At 50.8% G+C, this 25,242-nt stretch overlaps 1 protein-coding gene across 7 annotated transcripts in view; it reads left to right on the top strand.

Annotated features, from left to right (window-relative positions):
• The first annotated feature begins 3,536 nt into the window (after window positions 1-3,536).
• The window catches only part of Pax6 (paired box 6), a 28,489-nt gene continuing 6,783 nt past the window's right edge, over window positions 3,537-25,242 (top strand). The window contains exons 1-8 of one of the 7 annotated variants that reach the window (XM_057781535.1): window positions 3,537-3,671; window positions 10,568-10,792; window positions 14,584-14,660; window positions 15,085-15,145; window positions 18,680-18,810; window positions 19,583-19,624; window positions 19,719-19,934; window positions 20,615-20,780. In XM_057781535.1, coding sequence (XP_057637518.1) covers window positions 15,136-15,145; window positions 18,680-18,810; window positions 19,583-19,624; window positions 19,719-19,934; window positions 20,615-20,780 — 565 coding nt within the window. In that variant the 5' untranslated portion in view covers window positions 3,537-3,671; window positions 10,568-10,792; window positions 14,584-14,660; window positions 15,085-15,135. The other 6 variants (XM_057781536.1, XM_057781538.1, XM_057781537.1 and 3 more) reach the window with 6 other exon arrangements.

Below are 25,242 nucleotides of genomic sequence, written 5' to 3'. Positions count from 1 at the left end.
AATTGATGGCAGCAGAGGTTTACTTAGGAGGGAAAGAAAACTGAAAGAATTGAAGATTTCCTTAAAGGTTCAGCAGAACTCCTTACTGTGTAGAGAAGACAGCTCAGAGGTGGCTAAGTGAGGCATCTCTTTGTACGAGAGCATGAAAAGAATTGAAGAGCACAGAAACCACAAAATCGCATGTAATCGGGACATTATACAGTCCTTTAGACTAGGGTAAAGAAGTGGCAAATATTATCTTTGCTAACTGTCCCCCCATTTGATGCTTGAATTCACAAAATATTCCTCCCATTTTGATTTAAAATAAAAATCTTGTTAGAACAAGTTTGCTTTTTAAAGGGAGGGTGTGAAGGGGAGGGTAAGGGAAGCAGGGAACGTGCAGTGTTCAGTTAATTTGATTGCTTAAGTGACCTCGGCTTTGGTTGGTTTGTATAGATATTTGAAATGACCTGTAAGTAGCAACAGAATTCTTTTCAATTACATGTGGACATTTCTCTGCCCTTTTACTTTTGGTACTGGGAGGTCTTTATAAAACCAGTCTTATGGGTTAGCACCCACCCTGGAATACTAGTCTTTAAAGATAGAACTTCATAGGAGGAATTGTGGCCCAGACTTGGTCAAGGAAAACTGGAATATTTAAACAAGGGAGGGGGAGTTGTTTATACTTTTCAAGTTTTTAAAAGAGATATTCTCAATGAAAAGGCAAATTGACCATCCTGCAGTCCAGATCCAGTAGATGGGGCTCTACCAAACCAGAAAATGCTTCATCTTCACAGAGTAGTTAAAGAGTCAGAGATAGACAAGGAAGACTGGATAAACCAGGTGGACCTTGAACAACAGCAGACCTGAGCTATAGTTCAAGACTATAAAGAGTTCTCTCTCTCTCTCTCTCTCTCTCTCTCTCTCTCTCTCTCTCTCTCTCTCTCTCTCTCTCTGTGTGTGTGTGTGTGTGTGTGTGTGAGCTAGTTGGGGGACAGAGACGCCCCAGGAACTTCCACAGACTTGGGGCCACCACCTCCTGGCAATCAAAGTTGCTGTGAGAAGCAGAGCTTAGGGTCGCCCCCCAAGTGTAGGAGAATTGCAGTCTAGACTAGCCTGGGGCAAGGGGAAACCTGGGAGAAAAGTTTCTTTTTCTTTTCGCCCCACCTTCAGTCAGCTTTCGCACTTACAAGTTCACCACACTGCCAGGCTGCCTTTACTGCACCTAGACCCTCTGTGAGTCCAAGAAAGGCAAGGCCGTAGCCCTTAGGCGAGTCTTTGGCACTAAGGAGAGTCTCCAACATTACCTCCCTCGCCCAGTGCCTCAGACTCTCTAGAGTCTCTAGAGTTCTGTAAGGTCGGAGGCTACCTGGAGAACTAGACTCAGGCTTGTGGCTATGCATAAGCCCTTACTGGGTGCAGATCCCCTTGCCCGCTGCCTCTCCCAGCCTTCAGTTTGTACCCGGGGGCAAATGGAGAGCAGCTTCTGCGTTGGCCGGGAGCTCGGGAGGGCCAACGTCTGGCGTCGCCTCCATCGCTCGCACTCACACCCAGTCCTCGCGCACTTTATTGACAGCCGTCTAGATAAGCTAGCAAAGGCTGTGGCGTTTCCAGCTTCGCTCTTGAGCACCCTGCTGGGTTGCAGGGATCCGCGCACGCTTAATAGCTCCAAACAAGCTCCAACCGACTTCACTTCGCTGCAGGGTGAAGGGGGGGGGGGCTGGGGAGCCTGGGGCAGACACTGAGAAGCTGGCAAGGCCTATCCCAGGCCTATGGCCCACCAGTCACCCACATCTTAAGGTGGAATAGAACGGACCACAAGACATTTGAGGACAGGACTGGAGCAGGTTCTGGTTTGAAGCTAGAAGCTTACCGGAGAAACCAGGTCTTAGGAGAGGAGATGATCACTGGAAGAAAGCTGAGCAAAGGATTCAACACCACTTTCCAAACTGTCAAGATTCGCGGTATGACTCGACCAGGCTAGAATCCAGGCTCACACTATCTTGGCTCCAGGGGAGTAGATGCTCTTGACTCACTGAGTTGGGTTGGAGAAAGGAAGGATGGAAGCCTTTTGTAAATAAGAATATCCCCACTGGGACCTCTCCAGCGTGCTCTCTTTCTCCTTTTCCACATAACCAGACCTCCAGGTGGGATGCACTCAACAAGGTTTAGATGCCAAAGAAGAAAAGAAGGAGGAAGAGGAGGACGAAGAGAAGAAGGAGAAGAAGAAAAGTCTGCCTGAAAAGACAGCTGGCCACATCTGAAGGAGCAGGCCAGTGGGCTTCCTGGAGCCCACCTGGGGCTGTTACAAAGTTCCACACTTGTTCAGGTGTGTTGTGGGAGGAGCGAGAACTTTGAGAGCGTGCACCCTGGCACCCTCTGTGCTAGACTCTCTCCCTTCACCGCCTTCATCCAGCCAAGGCGTGCAGGCTCCAGCCCTCGGACCTGGCGTCTCAACACCTGCACACCCTGGTCCACCCAGGCTGTGGCCTGAGGGCAGTTCCGCACCTCTTCCCTTCCTCTTCCACCACCTCCTAAAGGACCACTCAGTCATTCACCGACCTAAAGCAGGAGAGGGAGGAGATTGGAAGTTGAGAAATCCTTGAGCGCGGAAGGGCAGGGATGTCGACGCGGTTGTAGCAGTATCTATTCTAAATTAGACAGGCTTAGCAAATATAAGCGGTCTTCAGCTCCACAGAGGGTGTGAAGACCTCAGGATCCGTATCCGGCTGACCTTGCTCCAATTTTTAGGTTCATTCAGCTGGAGAAAGGAGAATCTTAACCTCCGAATCTCCCATGTCCCCACTTTTGCCCCCCTAGGCCACAAAGTCAATAGTTAACCCTCAAGTCAAAGATAAATACCATCATCTCCATTTTCTACATGAATGGAGCTTTTCAGTCCCACAGGCAAGGGAAGCCAGAGTACGCTGGCTTTGGGGCTTTCCCCAGGAAGATGCCAACAGGCCTAGGTTTGGTCCAGTTTGGGGACCGAGTTTGCTCATCCACTGCTGGAGCCTCAGTCTGTGTCCAACTGGTGATTTATGAAAGCGAGGGACCGATGGAGTTACCCATTGGATCTCCTAGCGAAAAGAATTTGCTCAAGTCTCCTTAGACCCCGTGTGGTCTTCATCCTTCTGATGAAGGTACTCCCTAGAGAACTTAGGGGCAGGCTAGGGGGTCACTTATATAACTCACTAACCTAAAGGCAGGCACCACGGGGTCCCTGTGCTGGAGGGCCAGAGCACTTGGCTGGACCTTTTTTTACTTGGGAGTAGGGGGAGGGGCTTGACTCTGAGCCTGAAGGAGGACAATACTAGCCAGAGGCAAGCTGGGCGTCTGCAGTTACGGGGCTAGACCCCGGAAGACTCTTGGGATGAAGCGAGTCAGACTCCGACTGAAGAGAGGGAGGCTCCCGCCGGGCCGGAGAGCTAATCTGCCGGGCTGAACCCAACTCTGGCCGCCGTGACGTCACGCGCGCCCGGCAACCAATGAGGACAGCGCTGGCGTGGATATTAAGGAAAGTTAGCGCCTGCCGGAGCACCCTCTTTTCTTGTCATTGACATTTAAACTCTGGGGCAGGTCCTCGCGTAGAACCCGACTGTCAAATCTGCTACTTCCCCTGTGAAACGGCTGTAAGACGTGTGGGAACCCGCGCCACCAGGCTCACCTGCCACCCCGCCCTCGGCTCGCAGGTAACCGCCCTAGCCTTGCTGGTACCCACCGCGTTAGTAGCGGTGCCCCTCTCCACTGTTCGCAACCGGTGTCCTCAAGTCGCAGAAGCTCTCTGGCTTCTGGCTTGATTATTTTCCTTTAAAACAAGGCTTACAAAGATAGAAGAGGAGTTACCGCGGGTGGGACGCGGGGGAGGGGGGGTGTCTTTGCGAAGCACGCTGCTTTTATAAAAGTAACAAATCGTTGTGGTCTCAAGAGTAGACTTCCTGTTTGGCCCTGAGCTGGGTGTGATGTGAGGTGGGGGAGGCAGGGGTTATCTGTGGCTGCAATCTAAAGATCCTAAGGAAAGCAGGCGGTGGGCAAGCAGTTTGTAACATGCCTTCCCATTGCAATTAAGCGACATTCACTCTTGGAGAAGCCACTAAGCCTCGCGCAGGGTCCATGGAAGCACCCCAAAAGTTTCCCCGAGGTAGCAAAGTGTAGATGTATGTTCCTTAACGAAGTCAGAGATACTTGGGTTCGTTTCCGCCGAAAGAAGCAAAGGACGAAAGAATGCGGCCTTCCAGAGCTGGGCAGCGCGCGAAGGCCCCAGCGTGTGATTTGAGCTTCCCTTCGGAAGACCTAACAATTAGCGATTCTCACTGAGCTAGAATGCGGGCTCGGGTTACCGGGAGCAGGCTACTGCCAGCGCTACTGCCGGCGGGAAGCGGGTGAGCTCCAGGGGAGCCTTGCCGCTGAGTGCCCTGGAGGGAGGGTGCCCAGCCTTGCTCTGGCTACCAGAAGGCCAGAACTTTCCCGAAGTGGGTCAGGAAAGAGTTTACTCTAAACTTAGACTAAATAGTGTTTCCGCCCGGTTGGAAACTCTCAGCTAAGCCCTAAGCTATATGACATACCCAGGCTGGCTTAGTCGGATCACAGGAGCATCCCACGGGAAAGTTTGACGAGGCCTTAGGGCAAGCCTGGCCTGGATCTCTTCCACTCCCACTCGTGCTCCTGGCACCCTCTCTCTAGACCTTCTGGAGGCACTTTGACAGTACACTTGGAGCTCAAGCACCTGTGACAGGTGCCTAGGATTCACGCGGAACTCTGAGAGAATCCCCTCTGCGCGCCTGTCTACAAGCGAGGCCGCGGGCAAAGCGGCCACCGGGCTGCGCACCTTACCTGGACAGGGCTCCTCTCCTCCGCCAGTTGCTTTTCCTGGAGCTGAGTGTGAGCAGGTTGCCCGCTTCGCAGTAGGAAGTGGACCTTCTCCTCCAGTCATAAATCAAACACAGTCATCCTCGGGCCTCCTCCCTCATTAGAGATGTTTATTGGAGATTGTGTTTATTCGGCCGTCACGGCGAGAAAACGCGGTGACATAATTACCTCTGACCGGAGTACTCGCCCCGCGCCCAGGGCGAGCCAGGGACCTCCTCTGCTGCGGTCTCACTCTGGTGCCCTCCTTGATCAGAGAACAAATTGGACTGACTTGTCTTTTTTTTTCTCCCTCAGACTTTGTATCATTTGAATTATTGGAGGACTTAGTGTTCAAATTTCTTCAGTGCCCAGGACTTCATTTATTGTAAAATTCGAAAGGAAAACCAAAGAGAATCCAGCTTTTCTGGGGGAAGGGTGAGAGAGAGAGAGAGAGAGAGAGAGAGAGAGAGAGAGAGAGAGAGAAGAAGAAGAAGAAGAAGAAGAAGAAGAAGAAGGAGGAGGGGGAGGGGGAGGGGGAGGAGGAGGAGAAGGAGCGAAGACTAGGACCGTGTATACCTGCTGGAGAACTTTCTGGTGCACTGGCGGTGGCTCCTGGGCCAGACCCTACTCCTGTCTAAAGCGGTGGGCCCACCTAGGACAGGTGCCAGTATTAGAGGTTGAATTTGTTGGTTCGTTTTTCATTCTTTTTCTTTTCGGGAGGAATACTGGCTTCAGGGCCCTGAGATCAGGGTTCCCACACTCTTTCCGTGTGAACCCCAGCAGATTCCCGAAAGCAACCTAGTGCTTAATCCCCCATCCCTCTGTCCCTCACTACCAACCCCCAAAGATTTCCCCCTGCTAGCCAGGCTTTTAAGTCACTAACTGAGAGACTGGGTTAGGACATGATGAAAAGCGTCAAATTGTTCTCTAATTGAAAATACATTTTAGGGGGGAAGAGTGTGCCCTGACAAAATGTCTGGGATCCCTGCTTTTGATCCCTTGCTACTGCCTCTGTTCTCCAGTCGCTAATAAAACACACATCGAGCCCCTTAGCGCCTTGATTAACAGGCAGATTAACTCTTACAGGCGTTGGGAACAGCTTGTCCCAATCGATGTCATTTAAAAAGCAGGGCAGACTGCGTTTAGTTCGGTCCTGGCTGCTGGCGTGAGCCATGAGCCAGCCCTGACATTTGCTCTCTCCTTCCCAGTCTCAAAATCCCGAGCTCCAGGCCCCTGTGTTTCCAGCTCCTGGTCAAAACAAATTGTACCAGTCAGGCCCAGGCCTTTGACCAGGCAGCTGTCTCAGTTGTCCTTTAGAGAGGACTGAGGCGGCCTTAGCTAGCTTTTCATATAAAGCTAAACTCTTGCCTTCTTAGTACAGAGGGTAGAGGGACAGGAGACTTGAAGGAATGTCCCGGTTTGGAGGAATAGAAAGGGAACTTTCCTAGACTCCTATCTGCAAAAATCCCAAACCGATGGAATTTCAGAGTGGCCAACACGTTAGGAACTTGGAGTCTAGTTTCCATCGGGACACCCGCGGGCGAAGGCAGGCTTGGGAGTTAACTTGCCACCTACAAGGAATCTCTTTGCTGGGACACCCATCAGGACAAAGCTGGTTTTAAGCATGTTGCGGGTGAGGTGGGGAGGGAAATGGAGGAGACTGCCCAATATGAATAGGAAAGAGGCAAACCCAGAGAGTTCACAGACGCACTAACCATTTGGCAGGAGGCGAGGAAAGGCGACGGCGTGGCGTTTTTACCCAGCCAAGCGCCGCCACAGCATGGAGGCGCCGCTGGGTCGGTTCTCCTGTACTGTTCTGGGCTTGACTAGGTTAGCCTGTGAGAGGTTTTCAGGCAGGTTGCTGGGTAAAGCAGAGAGAGAGAGAGAGAGAGAGAGAGAGAGAGAGAGAGAGAGAGAGAGGAACCTCAAGGCGGGAGGTACCCGGAATTTGTGGCTAGGGTGGGAGGCCTTGCCTTTCTGTGACTCTTTAACCTGTTTACCAGCGGGGTAATCCATGGAACCCACCTTTCAGGGCTGGCAGAAAGAGACTCGTTTGGGGCTCTGTAAGGTGTTGCAGGTGTTTGTTGAGACTTTCCTCCGCCAAAGAAATGCTTCTTCACCCTCCCCAGTGTGTCAGCACCGCACCTCAGCTTGGAGCAGTCAAAAAACGGGAGTTTGTGGGTGTCGGAACACGGAGTGGAATATTGGTGGTTCTGAAACTGGAAGGCGAAAGCATATTCCCCCAAGAGCTGGGCACTTTTTTGCCTCGCCAGGGGCCGCTCTCGGGACGGAGACCTGATTCGGTGGGCACAGCAAATGCCTGAGACTGTTGGGAGTGAGATTCTGAGGAAGCCTCACACTTATGCCTCCATATTGGCTAGAGGTTTTGAACACCGTCGGGCAAGCAGCAATGCTCCCCTGTGCCACTCCCTCCACACCAATTGCTTTGGGTTACACGGTGGGACCACGGCGCGGCCCCTGCGGGAACACTCCCGCCAGCAGAAAAGAGCTCCTCCACGCCCCCGCGCGAGCGCTAGAGGGTGGAGTGGAGAAAAGGGAAGCAAAAAGTAGTGGTGAACGGCGGGTGGGGTGGGGGGGGGAGAGACAGAGAGAAAAGAGAGAGAGGGAGGGAGGGAGGGAAGGAAGGAAGGAAGGAAGGAAGGAAGGAAGGAAGGAAGGAAGGAAGGAAGGAAGGAAGGAAGGAAGGAAGGAAGGTCAACTTCTCCAGCCCATTAATTCTTGCACTGGAGGACAAGCGAATAAGCCTCCGACGTGTTGAAAGCCGCAGTTAAAATGGCGACCTGAGTGTTGTCTCAATTTTATGGATGGCTTGTACCCTGGTTTTAGCCCCCTTCCTCCCAGTTCTCGTCATCCCCACAGCAGGTACTTGGCAGAAGTGAGGGGCCACCAAAGACAAAACAGCTCCCCCATGCTCTTAGAGACTAACCCAGAAAGAGCGTTCCAGGCTCTTACCCCTCTTCTCAAACTTAGGAAACTCTGCCTGTTTCTGTTCCTGAGCTCCCCTCCCCAAATATTGACACACTAGAAGCAGCCAAGTCTTTTCTTTTTTGTTTATGCAGTTTCCAAGAGTCCTACTCGGCGCCCCCAGCCCCACTTAATTACGTAAGCGTCATTCACTCCAGGCTCCTAGCCTCTTCTGATTTTTTCTTTTCTTTTTCTTTTCTTTCTTTCTTTCTTCCTCTCTTTTCTTTCTTTTTCTTTCTTTTTTTTTTTTTGTTAAACTTTTCTCTGAGGTGAGGTGGGGGTTGTGGGTGGGAGAAGGAGCTGATTGAAAGAGCCAGTGCCCTGGGGGGAAATAGCAACAAGATTATGGCTGCCTCTTTCTTAGGCAAAGCTTAAGAGGGTGCTAATCCACTGGGTTGCTAATTGAGAGGTTGTAAAAATGATATTCGCCGCCTCCAGTTGGGATAGTCACTGGACACCCTCTACCCCCCATAATGCGTCTTTAATGCTTGCTTGAGATGTAAAGGGGGAGAAATGGAGAAGGAAGACTCCTCTGATCTGGGATCCTGACTCCAAGCTTGACTTCCTGCGGTCCTCTGAAAGTCGCGGTCCTACGAAATCTCTCTTTCTGGAGGCCGCCTACCCGGGAGTGGCGCCACCTTCTTAGCCTCCAGCCGGAGTTTCCTCCCAGGTCCGACCCAGTGCCCTCGGTCGGTCGTCTGGAAGGCGCGGAGCCAGTCACCTCCCTCAAGCTGGGGAGATGAACGGGTTGTGCGAACACACCTCAGGCTCGAGTAAAGGAAGGCCTCTTCTGTCCTCACAGTTCTGCTAAGGTTCCTGGGTGCTGCGCTGCTGGGACCCTGGCAGGGACTTGAGTTGGATGCTTACTCCAGACTCAGAGGCAGCCTGCCATGGCCACCTGGTTCCAGCTCCCAAGGGGATTCGGCACCGTGGCCTGTCAGAGATCAACCGAATGAGCAGAGACTACAGCTGAAGGCTGACTTTCGGACCTTTCCCTAAATCAGAAGAACTGAGTGCTTCAGTGGATTTCAACCTCCATGCCCCAGCGTTTCCAACCCCACTCCCCTTTGCTGGCTTCTGAGTGTCTTCCGGATCCTAGGCCTGAAACTACTAGGCTCTAAGAACACGCAGACTGCTAGAGCGCTCCGGACGGCGCGGGGCAAGGAAGCTGCCTGCTCCCCTGTCACCTAAACTGCAGTCTCCGAGGGACGTCTTTAGAGTGTACTGAGGTGTACCCTAATGTCCGACATTCAACAAATGGACTTCTGGTGTGTGGTCAGAAGGGAAAAGCCATTTACTTACTTTCCTCGCCGGTTTTCTGGCAACAGTTGAAGGGGAATTGCCTCCGTGGACTGAGCTGACCCAAGAGAAGGGAGTCTTGGCGGGGATACATAGGCACCACACACAGACAACCGGTTCCTTACACCGACACACGTTGACATACCAAGAAAGTCAGCGGGGATACACACTCGTTGAAACTCTCCCAGCATTGGTCAAACCCCACCCCCACCCCCAGGCTTCCACTACCTCCCCTCCCTTCTTATCTTCCCCTCCTTTCGACGGCCTGGAAAAGCTGCCACACTTAGTCAACAAATGGCACGTGGGAGAAGTTGGAGAGTGTTTGGTGAGGACTCTTCAGAGCTTTTCACAAGAATCCTCTGTACACAAAGTAAGTGGCGTGTTTACTCGGGCCTCTCCAGGCTGGGGCAGTGCGTCCGCTGAGCACGGTGGCTTCGGAAAGCAGAAAGGAGAGAAGAAAAGGCCAGGGGTGCAGGAGTGGGGTGGGGAAATGGGCAGGCTTGGGAGGCTGGCCCAGGGAGATCGCGGGCCTCGCTGAGTTCTCGGCCTCGAGGCCTTCTTCAGGCCTATGCATCGCCATGCCACCATCGCCGGAGTGGGGCTGCTGGGATCCAGGGACACTCCCACCTCTTTTCTCGTGCTCCTAAAGGCCAGGTGGGCTAGAGAGCCGCCAGCGCTGTACTTTGTGTCCTAGGGCCAAGGCCGGTGTGGACTAGGGGTAGGAGGTGAGGGTGGACAGGGGCGGAGTAGCAGGCCACTGTACACTGGCAAGAAAGGACCTCGTAGAGATGATAAAACTTGCTACCTCCACAGGCTGGTAGCCCCAGGCCCAGCTTGGGGTTACCGGGGCAGCGTGACTTCCAGCCCAGAGGCCTCCATTAGACTGATCATGTTCGCGGCCGCAGCGCTGGCTGCCGAAGCGCGTGGAGCCGGAGACCTCAGCGAGCGCCAGAGCCTGGGAGCAGGGGGCCCAGAGCTGGAGAGAGAAAAGCCGGGACCCACCGGCAGAGCCGAAAACAAGTGTATTCATATTCAAACAAACCGACCAATTGCACTAGGCAGGGAGAGGGAGCATCCAATCGGCTGGCTCGAGGCCCCGGCGCTGCTTTGCATAAAGCAATATTTTGTGTGGGAGCGAGCGGTGCATTTGCATGTTGCGGAGTGATTAGTGGGTTTGAAAAGCGAACCGTGCCTCGGCCTCATTTCCCGCTCTGGTTCAGGCGCAGGAGGAAGTGTTTTGCTGGAGGATGATGACAGAGGTCAGGCTTCGCTAATGGGCCAGTGAGGAGCGGTGGAGGCGAGGCCGGGCGCCGGCACACACACATTAACACACTTGAGCCATCACCAATCAGCATAGGTGTGCTGGCTGCAGCCACTTCCCTCACCCACACTCTTTATCTCTCACTCTCCAGCCGCTGACAGCCCATTTTATTGTCAATCTCTGTCTTCTTCCCAGGGATCTGAGAATTGCTCTCACACACCAACCCAGCAGCGTCCGTGGAGAAAACTCTCACGAGCAACTCTCTTAAAAATACCATCATTTCAAACCGTTGTGGTCTTTAAGCAACAACAGGGGGGAAACAACAAAAACAAAAAACAAACAAACAAACAAAAAAGCCCAATCAAACAAAACTCTTGACAGGAGCTTTGACAACGCCGAGAGAAAGGATGCCTCTTAAAGGTGAGTCCGCTTCTTTCTTCTCGATTTCTTTACATTTCAATATCCAGGCAGGTTTCTCCCTCTCCCTCTCTTCTTTCCTCCCTTCTCGCCGGTCCCCTCCCCCACTGCTACGCCTGGAGAGTCGGGCCAGAGAAGTTTCCACGCAGGAGCCCAAACTTTCTACTTCCAGCGAAAGCCCGCGTCGGAGGGCGACGGTCCCGCGAGCCGCGGCGGCGCGGTGCTCCGGGCGGGTGGCTGGCTCGACACCAGCCAACTGCGACTGGAACTCTCGGTGAGCAGCTAGGCTCCAGGCGCCCCCGCAAACCGCAACTCTCCGCCGCAGCGTCTCCTAAAGCTCGCGGTCAGCGGGAGAGGACGAAGAAGCTCTGCCGTGCCCCGGGCCGCGGAGAGCAGCCACTGGCGATGCTTTTGTCCAGCCGGGGCCGAGCCAGCGCGCAGAGAGCGCCCAACCAGTCGACTCTCTGCACCGCCTCCCGCCAGCCCGCGCTCCGGCTTTGTGCAAGAACCTCCTGGGCACAGAACTGCCCGCGGCACTCCAGCTCCAAAGGGTCATCGCGCCCGCCGCCAGTCGGAGCCGACTCGATGGGCACCGCAGCCACGAGCTGGAGGCCACGAGAAACCCGGAGCGAGTGACAGCGGTGAAGGAAGCCACTAGGCCGAGGCGGTCGGATGTGCTCTCCGAGGGAGCTCCTAGCCGATCCCAAGGACTGCCAGCTTCCATCCAGCCCCAGGGCCCTCGCCTCCAGCCTCACTCAAGCGCAGAGCTCGGATTTGCAAGCAAATAACCCTTGGCTCTCCCGTCTTGCCACAACTCTATCTTGAGAAAGTTGGGGTGTTCCCTGCCCTATGGACTCCCACCTCCGGATCTTGGTGGGTATTTTTCCCATGTCTTCCATTGACTAAGCTGTGCCCAGTGTTGCCATTTCAACAAGTTTCGAGCTGGAAAGGTGATTTGCTCCTCCCTTTCGGGTGTACTGATTTTTTTTTTCTTTGTGTGGCCTAAAGGGGAAAAAAATCTATACGAAAGCATTGGCTTTACTTCTCGTCGGCTCACGTTCTCTCCCAGCTAATTAGTCTGAGTAATTCGAGAGCTTTTGGATTCTAAGACCCCAGGAGTAAAAGTGGCTTTTCAAAGTTCAGAAAGTTGTTGCCTCTTTCCCGGGGCAGATTTTCTCAGTCTCCCCGCGCCATAATAGCCTCGAATTTTAGCAAGTGTAATTGAGGGAAATGGAGTTGAATTTCAAGTGGAAATGCTTTCTTTTTCCGAGTGCTAAAAAATCTGGTCTTTCATTAATGATGCTTTCTGGAAAGTTTAAAAACAAATGATCTCTCTCTCTCTCTCTCTCTCTCTCTCTCTCTCACACACACACACACACACACACACACACTTCTAAACCATTTTGGATGGTAAACTCAAACTTGGGAAGGGCTGAGAAGGAGACAAGAGCAGAAAATGAAATGAAAAGCTAAAATGTTTGAAAGCCTAGCAAGTTTAGCAAAGAGAAAGAACAGCTTTGGCCACTGATGGGGGGGGGGTGCTGGTGATCTTTGCATATGTTTGAAAGCAATTGATCAGTTGTCCTTTAGCCCTGGAGAGTAAACTTTGTCCTCCTAATTGCTAATTTCTAGGAGGGGGATCAGCAGGGGGAGAAACCAAGTTTCTCCTAACACTTCAGCTAAGAAATATGAGGATGGGTTTTGAAGTTTAAATAATTAAAGCAGTAGCACAGTGTGAAAGCTCTGACTTGTGTTGGGGTCAGGGAGTGGGGAGGGTTGAGGGCCAATGGACTTGTGGATCAATATCTTGTGGCCTTGGAGATTTCTGATGACTCCTTCATTCCTGGTGCTGGTCTATGGCCCCACCAAGGAGATACAAAGCCCTAGCCTTTGCTTGGGCCTTGGGCTAATGCAAAGGGGTCTAGGTTCTGTAAGAACAGGACTGCTTCCGGGTGCAGGGTGTGCCCTGCTTCCCAGGGTACTTTTGCACTGAGTGTTAACGATTACTTAGGTAATTAGATAGCTTCTTAGAAGAGTGGAGGGTGGGAACCAAGCAAAACCGGAACCTGAAATGCTATCACTTCCCCAGTTGCTTGGAAAAGTAATCAGCTAGCTCTTTCAGGGACCAGCTAGACAATTTTCTAAAATGGCATCACGGAGGTCCCAGTCAGGATGGGGACATGAGGCTGTGTAAAATGTGGGGAGAGAGGAGCTCAGGGAGCTTTACTGTTCTAAGCAGAATTCTACTCCACCCCATTCACCTGCTATCTTGTGCAGCTTGAGTCCAATGTATAGGTAAGATGGACATTTTGTTCTGGGTGGGACTTCTGTTTGTGTTATGATCTTGGATTCGGGAATTGACCTAGAGATGGGGGGAGGTTTTAGGAGACCCAACCCCACTGGGGGTCTCTAGCCCTCTGTTATGTCCAGTTATAATCAGAGAAAAAGTTCCCATCCTGAACTTATATTTATGCATTTAAACTGCCTCTCAGTTACTTGAAAGTTAGGTCATAAAAGGTCTTGAAGAGAAAAATGTATTTCTTGGAATTATTTGTAGGGTGACAAGATTAATCATCATCATAGTCCAAATCAGGAAAAAGAGTGATTTCTTAAAATAAAACAAAAATGATGCTGTGACTATTTCATTATTTTACACCCCCCCCCCCGCCTTTTTTTCCTGGGCAAACCTCTTGAATGGGTTCTTTATTGTAACTCTCCTTTCCCAATTGAGCTCCCCACGGTGCCCTTGTATCTTTTTACAGCCCCTAACAACTCACACCAGCAACACAATTACCTTCAGATATTTATAACAAGAAATTACTTTACTATTTTCTCCACTGCTCTTCCAAGAACCCTCTTTTTGAGGGAAGGTGGGGAGGGCGGGCAGACTGGAAGCATCGAGTCAGGACTTAAGTGAGTGGAGTACCTCTTTTCTCTTTGTGAGATGGAGAGTTGTTGGGTCCTTTGCTTGGACCTGGTGTTGCTGGCTTGAGAGTCTCGGCTTTGCTCTTTGGGTTTGGGGAGAGCCGCAGAATAGAAGCCATTGTTTGGTGTCTGTAGACTTTGTCGACCGTGTTCACCCCCTCCTGTTTGTACTTTTTAAAGCAGCGAGGCGAGGTAGACAGCATGTGTCAGAGTCCAGGAAAAGCAAGGAAGATCTAAACACCAAAAGCAAAGTTAATTGCAATAAATGAGGTTTAGGGTAAAAAGTTGGGCTTACCACTTGCTATGTCCTGAAAGGGCTGAGAGACTGGTTGTGAGGGTCTGACTGGAAAGACTTTGGGAGGGGGAGGGCGGGAGAATGAAGGGTAAAAGAGTAACCAAAGAACTTAGTTCTAGGGATCTTGGGACAATTGAGGTGCTGAAATTCCTTAGGAAGGGAGGGAGTTTGGTCTGAGGCTCAATCGCCCAGACTTCTCTAACCTGAGCCCTCAGGCACCACCAAGACTTTAGATCCTCCTCACCTCCACACTTCAGGGGTTAGTGGTCTTCCTTCCCAGCTCTGTTTCTCCTCCACTCTGTTCTTTAGGTTTAACCCTTTTCCTTTTCTTGATGTTTGTTAGTTTTGCAAAGCGAGATCACAACTCTTGATTCCCCACTTTCCCCAAGGCTAGCCAAAACAGCGTTTTCCGAAGGACGCAGACTTCTGTGGGAAAGGCCACTCCAAGTGCGATGTCTTAGTGTTTCTAGACAGGAGGAGCTAGCCTTGGATTCATTTTGGGCCTGAGACAACCAGTAAACCTATGTCTTTGGGCCAATTTGACATACCTTACTTTCCCTCTGTTTTGTCTTAGGCAGAAGACTTTAACTAAGGGCAAGCAGATGTGTGAGATCTTCTATTCTAAGAGTGGACATACATACCAGTTTTCAGGCAAGTTCTATGATGCTGTTTGTGGCTTCAAACCCTGAAAGTTTTGTGGTTTTGTTGTTGTTGTTGGTGGTGGTGGTGGTGTGTTTTGTTTTGTTTTTTGTTTTTTAAAAACAACCATTAGTTCAGGTGGAAAAAAACAAAAGACGGTCATTGTTTCTTCTGCTTAACAAAGACTAAGTACTAAAATATTTGGGGAAACTGATTGTGAATGTTAGATTATTTTACTAGCAGCTCACTAAGTACATTTTGCATGCATAGAAGGGCAGGGCTAGGTGGACTCTCTGATCAGTAGCTCAATTTCTAAGCAGAGGAGGAGGCACCAGGTCTTCCTCAGTATGAGTACAGGCCTACCTGTGCAAATCCCGGGATTAACTCTTTTTTTTTTTTTTTTTTTTTTTTTTTTTTTTTTTTTTTTTGCTAACAGAGCCCCGTATTCGAGCCCCGTGGGACCCGGAGGCCGCCAACTAGAGCCAGCATGCAGAACAGTGAGTGTCTCTGGTCTTTCTCTGAACTTTTGGGCTGGAGGCGTGCCGACCGGTGGGTTAGGGGAGCGCACAGAGTCTTGGGCCCTGGGGAGTCCAGGCTACTGGGAGGGGGAGGAGGGAGGCCTGGAGAATTTATCCCAGCTATACAGGGTTCGTGCCAAGTAGCCCGCTAGGGAGGGCAGGGAGGCGTTTGTTCTACTGTGCTTCAGAAGGGAAGAGGCTGGGTCCCTTCAAAACTACTCGCCCGAGTTTTTGATGCTGCAGTGGAGAAACCCCACCCCATCCCCCCAAAAAATCCTGTAACTCATACCCCCTCCCCGCCCCTGCCCGGGCTCTGACCCCAGAGAGAGGGGCTGGGCTGATCAGGGCGGGGCGAAGGCTTCTCCTGAGAAGAGGAGGCCCCTTTGGGCTTGGCCAAGACTGAACAGCTCCTCCGACCCCAGGGGTGGGGGCCTTCCCTCCTCCAGTCAATCTCAGGCCAGCTTCTTCCCTCCCCACCCTAGCTACTCGCCTAGAAGGGAATGGGAGTGGAGCACCCAGAGCTGGTTTCCTGACGGGGAAGTAAACTGCACAAGTTGTAGAAAGCAGGCATTACTGAGTCTGGGAAGAGTGGAGGCTGCTTGGGGCAGGAATTGGGAAAAGTTTGCCCTGGCAAGTGCAGTTCTGTGGGTCCTGGTTGATCCAGGTTCCTGGTACCTTTGGTTCCCCAGCCTTTGTGCCTGTCTTCTCACCTTTGGCCAGGCCCTTTGGGCCCAACCTTTCTGTTTAGCCAGTGGCGCTGGTACGTGACAGAGTTAAGCCTAAAAGTCAGGCCTGGCAGCCAGTGAAACTAGGTCGGGGCGGGTTGAGATTAGGGAGTCTACAGAGGTTTAAGATACAACTGTGCTTGGCGGCGTAGAGAGGCCTAGGTCTTCCTGAAACCTGCGGTCGGTCGTGGAACTGCACTGGTTTCAGAGAGTCCCCAGCAGCTCAGATTCCTGTTCTGGAATACCTGACTGCCCCATTGATGCTATAGGATGGGGGTGGGGAGCTAAACTCGGGAAAGAGAGCGAAGGTGGGAGTTTTATAGGTGTATTTGTGCAGAAACTGTCAGACCCAAGGCCTTGGCCCGGGAGGCACTTTCCTTGGCGAATTGAATACCCTGAAGCTCAGATTCCCCAGTTTCAGGTTTTCAGGTGGACCCAGGCGCTCAGTCACAAGCGTTTGCCACTCCTCGATGACCTGGCTGGCAGGCCCACAGGGGCACGGGTCGCGGGTTGGCCTGTAGGCTTTGTGCCGCTGGTTCCCGAGTGTGCGCAAGGCGCAGAGCATCCAAATTGACACCATATGTTTTCCTATTAGAAGCTTTGCGGTCGAATTCTAGGCGCATAATCATCGCCACTGGGCAAGAACGCCAGCAGTCCCTAGGGAAGGGACACAATGATTGAGGCTTAACCTCTAAAGGGGAATTTAGAGCTATGTTTCCTCGCTGCCATTTCGATGCTGGCAGAGGCGCCCTGGCCCACTGTCTCTCGGACCAGCTCATGCGGGTTGCAGCTGTGAAGGTGCTGGCCACGTTATTTTTGCAATAGAGGAGGAGGAGAAAAAAAAAAAAACAACTAACGATCAGAGGCCTTGTAGGCTCTGTCATCTGTAGACAGGGAAATTACTCTGACTCTGCTTGCAAAGTTTCTCTTGATTTCTCTAAGACGGTCTTTTTTTTTTTTTTCTGAGAAGGTTTGCCCAGAGATGGGCCTTTATAACCTGCAATAGTAAATGAGACTTAGAAAGCCAAGGTAGGCGATAAAGAAAATTTAAGAGAAACTGGAAGTGCAGGGTAGGCCTTGTCCTGTTGGAGAGCAACTATCTCCAGCAAATCTGCAGTGTACCTTCTTGCTCTGGCCCGGGCCGGCCGGAGCCCAGATCCCTAAACGCCTGTCACTTCTCATCGAATTGAGGCCCCGCCCTCCCCCCCCCCGCCCGTGAGTTATACCCCCCCCCCCCCAACCCCAAGCCTCGGGCTACCCTGAAAACGCAGCTCCCCTCGAAGGGGAGACGAGTGCAGTTCATTCTCGTCTGAGTGATCTACAAATAAGGACGGAAAGGGTCGTTTTATCACGGTCCCGTTTGTCGTGACGATGCAATTTCCCGGAGCGGAGCACTGTCACAAAGTGACAAGGCTGCCACAAGCGCCCCGACTGATCTTTTCAATTAGCCTTCCATGCATGATCCGGAGCGACTTCCGCCTATTTCCAGAAATTAAGCTCAAACTTGACGTGCAGCTAGTTTTATTTTAAAGACAAATGTCAGAGAGGCTCATCATATTTTCCCCCCTCTTCTATATTTGGAGCTTATTTATTGCTAAGAAGCACAGGCTCTTGGAGTCAATTTATCAGGAGACTCCAGGAGAAGAGAGAAGAGAGCAGAGAAGAGAGGAGCTGGGAACTGGGAACCCTGTCTTCTCCTGAGAGGGCTTCTGTCTAGAGACGGGGCTGCAGGTTGGAGCCGGCTGAGGAAGTGGAAAGAGGGGCCTGGCTTTATTTGTGTGCCTGTTGTTTCCGAAGAGGGTAATTCAGGGAGGCGCTCCTTCCCTGCCCTAGTCTCGAAGACCAGACAATGGGATGAGATTGTGAGACAGGAGTTGAAGGAGGGACGGCTGATACTGTGATGTAGTCTTTTTCTCTTTCTGTTTTGGGTTTCCGTTAATATTTGTGTCCTTGGCTGAGGGGGAGGGCGGAGTTCAGCAGTGGTAGTAAAGCCAGTAGTGGCCGGGTGGGGTAGACTCCCGGCTTTGCTCAGCAATTGGGGCAGGCAGACCACACTGTGCATGGGGGCTTCCAATGCCTTCGGTGGAGGCACGGATTGGGGTTTACTGGCTATCAATTTGTCTTTCGAGTTCTTTTCTATTCTACACACACACACACACACACACACACACACACACACACACACACCGCTATATACTGTGTGCTTCTGCCAGAGTTAAATTACGATGCAAATGTTTTATGATGCGCTTCCCAGCCTTAGCAGGGCTTGGGATTCGCAGAGTTGTTCTAACAGTGCAGGAACTGCAGTGTGTTCTCTCTGATGACACTCAGAGGTGGCGGTTAGGGAGGAGATTTTAAGAACTGTTGTTTTCCCCTTGTGGGTTCCAAGCAGGTCTGGAGACTTATGAAGGGGGCAGTGGGTTCAGGGAACTGTTGGGGTGGTGGTACTGGGTGGATATGTTCCAGTCTGACAGCAGTCCAATGGGCAGGGTCAATCTGGATTTGAGGCTGGGCTGCCTCAAATGCCCTGCATGGCTGCTGGTCCTGTGGTTGGGTGTTTCTTTCTTTCTTCTTTTTTTTCTTTAATTTTAAATCAGGACCTGATTGCTGAGGTTCGCACAGGTTGGCAGGGAGCTGAGGTTGCATTGTGCTTCTTCTTCTTCTTCTTCTTCTTCTTCTTCTTCTTCTTCTTCTTCTTCTTCTTCTTCTTCTTCTTCTTCTTCTTCTTCTTCTTCTTCTCCCTTCTCTTCTACTTCTTCTCTTTTTGCTCTCCTCCTCCTTTCCTCAGGTCACAGCGGAGTGAATCAGCTTGGTGGTGTCTTTGTCAACGGGCGGCCACTGCCGGACTCCACCAGGCAGAAGATCGTAGAGCTAGCTCACAGCGGGGCCCGGCCGTGCGACATTTCCCGAATTCTGCAGGTGATCCTCCCGTGGCTGTCCCACTCGCGGCCCCATCCCCACCCTGCAGCCCTCCACACTTTAAGCGTCCTCTCTTCATTTCCTACTGTAAATGCTAATTATGGACCCTTACTCTCACTCACTCCATCCCAACCAACTCCCCTACCTTCTGGCTTTCCCGTCTCTTTCCACCACGGTCCATGTCTATTTCAACCTCACTCAGTCAGTTACATAAGATAATTCATCTGCGTTAGAAAAAAAATGTGTGAATTAAAAAATATATCTTTGCATTTGTTAAAGACATTCATTATATTAACAGTGTATCAACTGTAATGAGCTGAGTCATATAAATTGGGATAATCTCATTCCCCTCTCCCCATTCCATGCTAACCTCAAATTTTAAGAGATTTGTTTGCGCTTTTCATACATATGAAGAATGTATATGGATGTGAGAAGGCAAATACTGTTTATTCCTCTAATTCACATCTGCTCAATTGGGCAAAAATTTAAGGGAATAAAAGGTAAAAACAAAATTCAATTATTTTTCCCTTTGTTCTTTATAACATAATACTACTTTAAGCAAGCTCTGCACAAAAAAATTAACCTGACTTCGTTTTAATGCATCTTCACACAGTGTTTAGGAACATAGTTTAAAAAAGCTTTTAAAATTAATTCAAAGTGTTTGAAAGTATCATTATATTTGTAGTTTTAGGGCTACAAATGTAATTTTAAGAAAAAAAAAGCTCTCTACAGTAAGTTCTCGTACCATTGAAGGTATATTTTTGTGTTATAGACCCATGCAGATGCAAAAGTCCAAGTGCTGGACAATGAAAACGTAAGCTTGTCATTGTTTAATGCATACTTAAACAATTTTATTTTTGTCTTGAAATTATTAATAATGTGGTTTTCTGTCCACTTCCCCTATGCAGGTGTCCAACGGATGTGTGAGTAAAATTCTGGGCAGGTATTACGAGACTGGCTCCATCAGACCCAGGGCAATCGGAGGTAGTAAACCAAGAGTAGCGACTCCAGAAGTTGTGAGCAAAATAGCCCAGTATAAACGGGAGTGCCCGTCCATCTTTGCTTGGGAAATCCGAGACAGATTATTATCCGAGGGGGTCTGTACCAACGATAACATACCCAGTGTAAGTTCATTGTGACCCTTTGCCTTCCTTGCCCCAAGCCCCTCACCACCTCTTTCTTTTTCTCCTTCCACTCTTCCCTCCCCATGTCTTTTTTGTCTGTCTCCCCCCTCCCCCCCCGATTTACACGGGTCTCCATGGTACCAGGGGAATAGTGAGAGGTGTGCTTTGACTTTTTGACCATCTGGAAAACGGGAGTCAGGTGTGGGGAGTTTATTTGAATGCCAAAGACCAGGGTTTAAAGTAACTGGGGAAAGAGACTAGAGTCGCGGAGTAACGTGACAATGAAAATGAAAACCAGCTTCGAACTGACCCCCACCCCCAGCACCTGCCTGGAGCGTCTTTTAGGCAACACGCTTCCATTTATGCTCTACAATAAACCTGTAAATTAAGTAGAAACCTTTTATTGGGGAGGGGAGTCTTTGACAGCCAAGCAAGCCAGTGAGTTAGGCTATTAGTACTATCTACGGAGGTGAAGGACTGCTCCTTCCTCTCTACCCAGCTTCATTTCCAGGAACAAAGTGACAGCTGCCTTTCTTTCCACAGAGTAGCTAAAAATCTGGGGTGGCAAGAGCTTCTGCATGTGTGGTGGGTCATTCTTTAAAACCTGGGAGAGCTGAGCTGGGACTGAAGGCGGGGTGACGGTGTCTTTCGGAGACACTACCATTTGGTTTGATTTGCAGGTGTCATCAATAAACAGAGTTCTTCGCAACCTGGCTAGCGAAAAGCAACAGATGGGCGCAGACGGCATGTATGATAAACTAAGGATGTTGAACGGGCAGACCGGAAGCTGGGGCACCCGCCCTGGTTGGTATCCCGGGACTTCAGTACCAGGGCAACCTACACAAGGTAAAACTCAAGCATCCATCCTCCTGTAACTCTTTCCTCCTCTGGGCTCGCAGTCCCTAGGAGGGCACTGCCCTGGAAGGCTTGGGTACCCCAACTCATACTTTGTGTAACTGGTGTTTGTGAAACCATCCATCCTCTTGACTCTTGTTGACTGTGAGGGCTACGTATGTCAACAGCGGTATGAAGTGGCTGGGAGGTTGAGCATGTATAAGGTCGAGCCTCTTGGTGCCCTTTCAAATTTGACATTAAAATTCAGCAGAGCCCACTTGCAGTACAAGTGTGACAAGCTAGCACACTGGCATCATTTGCTTTTTGAAGTAATTGACTTTGATTAAGGCGGTAGGAGAGGCTGAACCCCCCTCCATGCATGGTCGATTTGAAGATCGCCACTGGAAGTGCTGGTCGCCTCTTCCAAGTTTAACAATTTCAACATTTTAACCCCCTCTCTGCCCGTTGGTTGGTTCCCGTTCTTATTCTTTATGGGTGGCAACTGGTTAGAAGTGGGGTGGAGGAAACTGAGTACCGGGCTGAGGGTTCAGTGAGAGGTTCTGAGCCTGGGAGGATATTTGAGAACTAGATCGCCCAGTCCCAGGTTCCCTGAGAAGGCTGTAGGAAGAGGAGTTGGCGAGTTAGCTCTCTCCCCTTCCCACTCACACCGAGGTAACTTGGTCAAGAACAGGAAACAGTTTACTCCGAAGATTAATCGGTATTTGTTGTCCTTGTGACAAGGAGATAATATGCGGGATAATGGGACGTGGTGTCTCACTCCCGGGAGTACCACAGAGCCTGGGGGCTCAGGGCCCGGGGGGGGGGGGGGGGCGACGCAAGGCTGCTGCGACTCGGTGAGCTCTTGGACCAGCCCCGCGTGCAGGGCGCCTCCACAGTGCCGGGTTAGAGAAGGGAAAATCGGTAACAGTATGCGAAATATCTGGTACAAAGGATGCTTCTGTCACTTGCAAGAATTTGTTATGGGAACAATCCTGTCGCTCTGTAATTGCTCATTAGAGAACGTTTTGTTTCTCATTAAGGCGACATGAATAAGCATCTAGTTGAAGGAGACAGCTGCAGAAATGTTCCACAAGAGACCTCTGGACACGATTCGGCACCAATTGCCAATTAGACATGTCAGTTTTAAGAGCAGAAAACAATACAGGACGGACACTGGGACGATAGAGAGAGAAACGCTCCTTTCTGGTTTCCCAGCGCCGCCGCTCCAGGACAGTGTGGGGCTTCCTGAAGCAGGCCCCGACTCCCCTGGGTGACCCTGCTCACGTGACCTCGAACCTGCAGCCTTGATAGTTGGAGCTCCGAAAACTCACAGGTTCAGGCCTCTCTCTCGGGTCTCCAGTAAGACCAGCTAGGGAAAGATGTAGCCAACCCTGCGCCGCCTGACGTTTGAAGGTGTAGGACTCCCGCACTCATACCCACAGAACACACCCCAGCGAAGCTGGAATTCCATCTGGTGACCTTCCACTCTCCACCCCCAGCACCCCGGAGTCCTGCTGACCCCTTCCCCGCCCACTAGATCGAAGGTGTCTCGGCCAGAAGCCTCCCCTGGGTCTCCCTGGTGTTTAGGGCTCACTTTTGCTTGGGGATCAGGGAATGGACATCCCCTTCTGTTTCTGAGACTAAAGTCCAGGGCAGAAGCTTCCTCTGGAGGTGTAGCGCGGCCTGTTTAGGGCAGTTTTTTTATTTCTGGGTGCAGCGGAGCTGCAGACAAAACCGTAAGGGCCTGGTGGTGACCACTGGGGGCGAGAGGTGGCGCTAGTTCAGGGACTTTTAACTTAATGCAGCTAGTTACTAGAGAATCCATCCACCCTGTGTACCCCCCATCTAAGTGCTCCCCTCCCCCAAGACTCTCTGCCCCGCCTCCAGCGTGGGGAGGGAGCGTGGCTCCGAAGGAGCTTAGAATCTTGGGCGTGGGGACCTCTGGCTCTGTTGGTGAGTGTCTGTTCGCGAGGCTTAAGTTCCTGGGGATTCCTCTGGCCTTTTGGTGCTAAGAGCATCTCCCTCCTTTTTCGGCCCTCTTTCTCGGCTCGAGATGCTGATCTTGGGTTTTAAAGAGTCCATTTCCAGAAGCATAAGGAGAGGTTAGGTCTCTGAGGGAGACAAATATGGTTTCCATCTGATCTACGCCACGCGGCGGCGAATAAAATCCTGAGGACGAGGGCTGACAATAACAAGATGACTCTATCCAGCCCCAATTCTCCAGCGATTTGGTGGTTTTAGGGATCACGAAGACACTTTTTCCCCATCTCCTCCCCTCTCCCTAACCCCCATAATACCCAGGCCCTCTATAGGATTTAGTCAGCCTCCTTTCAACAGATGCTTCAATGTTTTGATTCGAGCTCCAGAGCTGAAAAGGTTCCGCAACCGCGTTGCTATCTTTTCTTGCTTGTTTTCCGCCTCACTGATTAAGACCCTAAGAAACTAAAGAATGATTTTACTTCCCAGCGTCTTTTTTTCTTCTTCTTTCTTTCTGTTTCCCCCTCTCCCTCTCTCCCTTCTCCTTCTTCTTCCAGGAACCAAATCCTATCGCCTGCGTCAGATGGTCTTGGGGCTGGGATAATGGAAGGTGCTTTCACTCTCTGCTCGGATTAGGCAGGGAGGTGTGCGGCTCCCATTGAAGGTCCCTTCTTTGCGCCGCTAGGAGGGGGACGCCTTTTTAAAGGAGATATCTTAATTGTCTGCCACTTAGGTTTATCTTGTAGGGAATTAGAAAGCTCTAACTTCTATTTTTAGTTTCTTAAAAGATTTAAGGGTGGAAGGTAAAGCCACTAAAGAAAAAGAAAAACAAAACAAAACAAAACAAAACAAAAAACCCCAAACAAAAACCCCAGCTCTATCTAAGTGACCACTCAGCCACCTGGCTGCAAACAGCTGTTATTTTTGAGTAATGAACGTATTTTTTTCAGCTGTTCTCTGACTTGGTTAAGACGTGGCGGTGGTGGTGGTGGTGATGGTGGCTGCAGCATTTTCTCCTTATTGACTCTGATTCCACTTAAACTAAATACATAAAATATAAAATACACATATTTCATAATATATGAAAAGGAAAAAAATTAAATGCAGTTTTCCTGTTCTTATATGCTTAATTTTCTCCTTACATATCACTCCCCAAGTCAGTGAAGGCCCTAGGCTTATATCTTCAATGCATGCTTGTGTGTGGTGCCTGAACTTGGAGGGCAATGAATATAATCCCTACGCTTTAAAATTAGGGTGCCGTCAAAGACACAGATAAATGCTATCTGCAGGCATCGTCTGAGGGAGACCCCCAGCTTTGTTTAATTGGCAAGATACAACATGCTAGAGAAGGGACAGGGGTGGGTCCAGGGATTTTCTTTTGGGTGGAGGTGTGAGTGACCAGGCCGGATTGTGTTTGTGTTTTCCAAAAGCAGTAACCGATGGACTTTTCTAGTAGACCCAAAGGGCTTTAAAAAAAAAAAAAAAAAAGTCCTCCACTGAATCAGACAATAAAAGGGACAGGCCATCTTCATCCCCCGCCCCCCGCCCCGAAAAAACACTTTAAAAAGTTCTCCAGAGACCTGGGGCAGCAAATTAGCACAGCCACTTGTGTGCCCCTACACGTGAGTTTGGCGTGTCTCCTCCAGCAGCGACCCTCCCCTCCCCCACCCATCTGACGTCGGGCAGGACGCCTGCGGCTTGTTTACCAATACACGCTCCCTCCTTCTCCTTTTCGTCGCTTTCTCCCACCTCAGTCAACCCTCCAGTCTCTTTTTTCCTCTCCACATTTTCCCCGCTGTCCCTTCTTATACCTTTTGGCCAACATCTCTTTGGAACACCCCCACCCCGCCCTTCCCCCAAAGCCATTCTTCCTCTTCCCTCCCTACTCTCTCTCTCTCTCTCTCTCTCTCTCTCTCTCTCTCTCTCTCTCTCTCTCTCTCTCTCTCTCTCTCTCTCTCTCTCGCCTCTCTTCCTCGGCCTCCCCTCAGCCCCAACTCTGGTCCCCGTCCACCCTCTCCACCTCCCTCCACCCCCTGCCCTGGCCCCCCATCCACTACCATCACCACCCCCTCCGCCCAGCCAAGCGCCCTAAATAGCACCGAGGCGCCCGTTCTCCGGACAGTGATTAATGACAGCAGTGCAGAAGGGTTAACACACTTCGCTGAAAAGTCTGTTGACTGGGCGGCTTGTAACACAATGTGGCCCGCTGCACGCCTCAAGAGAATCCTTTTGTTGTCCGTGCTCATTGTGGCCTCAAAATTCTGCCCACGAAAGTTTGCCAACGCTCCTGCCCCAGGAGTTTAATAGTTTCCCTTACTCGCAGGGCATTGTGTGGTGCTGAAAAGCAGCCCCTCGCTATTCAAGTGTTGGTGGTCATCTCAATAGATCTCCAAGGGCCCATATGGTGGCCAGTGCCGATGAATCCGCCTGTTTAAATGGGGGAGAAAGTTGGGGTTTTAAAACATTTCAAAGTTTCTGAAAAGATCCCACTAGATCC

This window comes from Chionomys nivalis, chromosome 9 (genome assembly GCF_950005125.1).
Source record: "Chionomys nivalis chromosome 9, mChiNiv1.1, whole genome shotgun sequence".
Taxonomy (NCBI): domain Eukaryota; kingdom Metazoa; phylum Chordata; class Mammalia; order Rodentia; family Cricetidae; genus Chionomys; species Chionomys nivalis.
The sequence above is the reverse complement of the archived record's forward strand: the minus strand, read 5'-3'. Positions and strand labels throughout refer to the sequence as shown.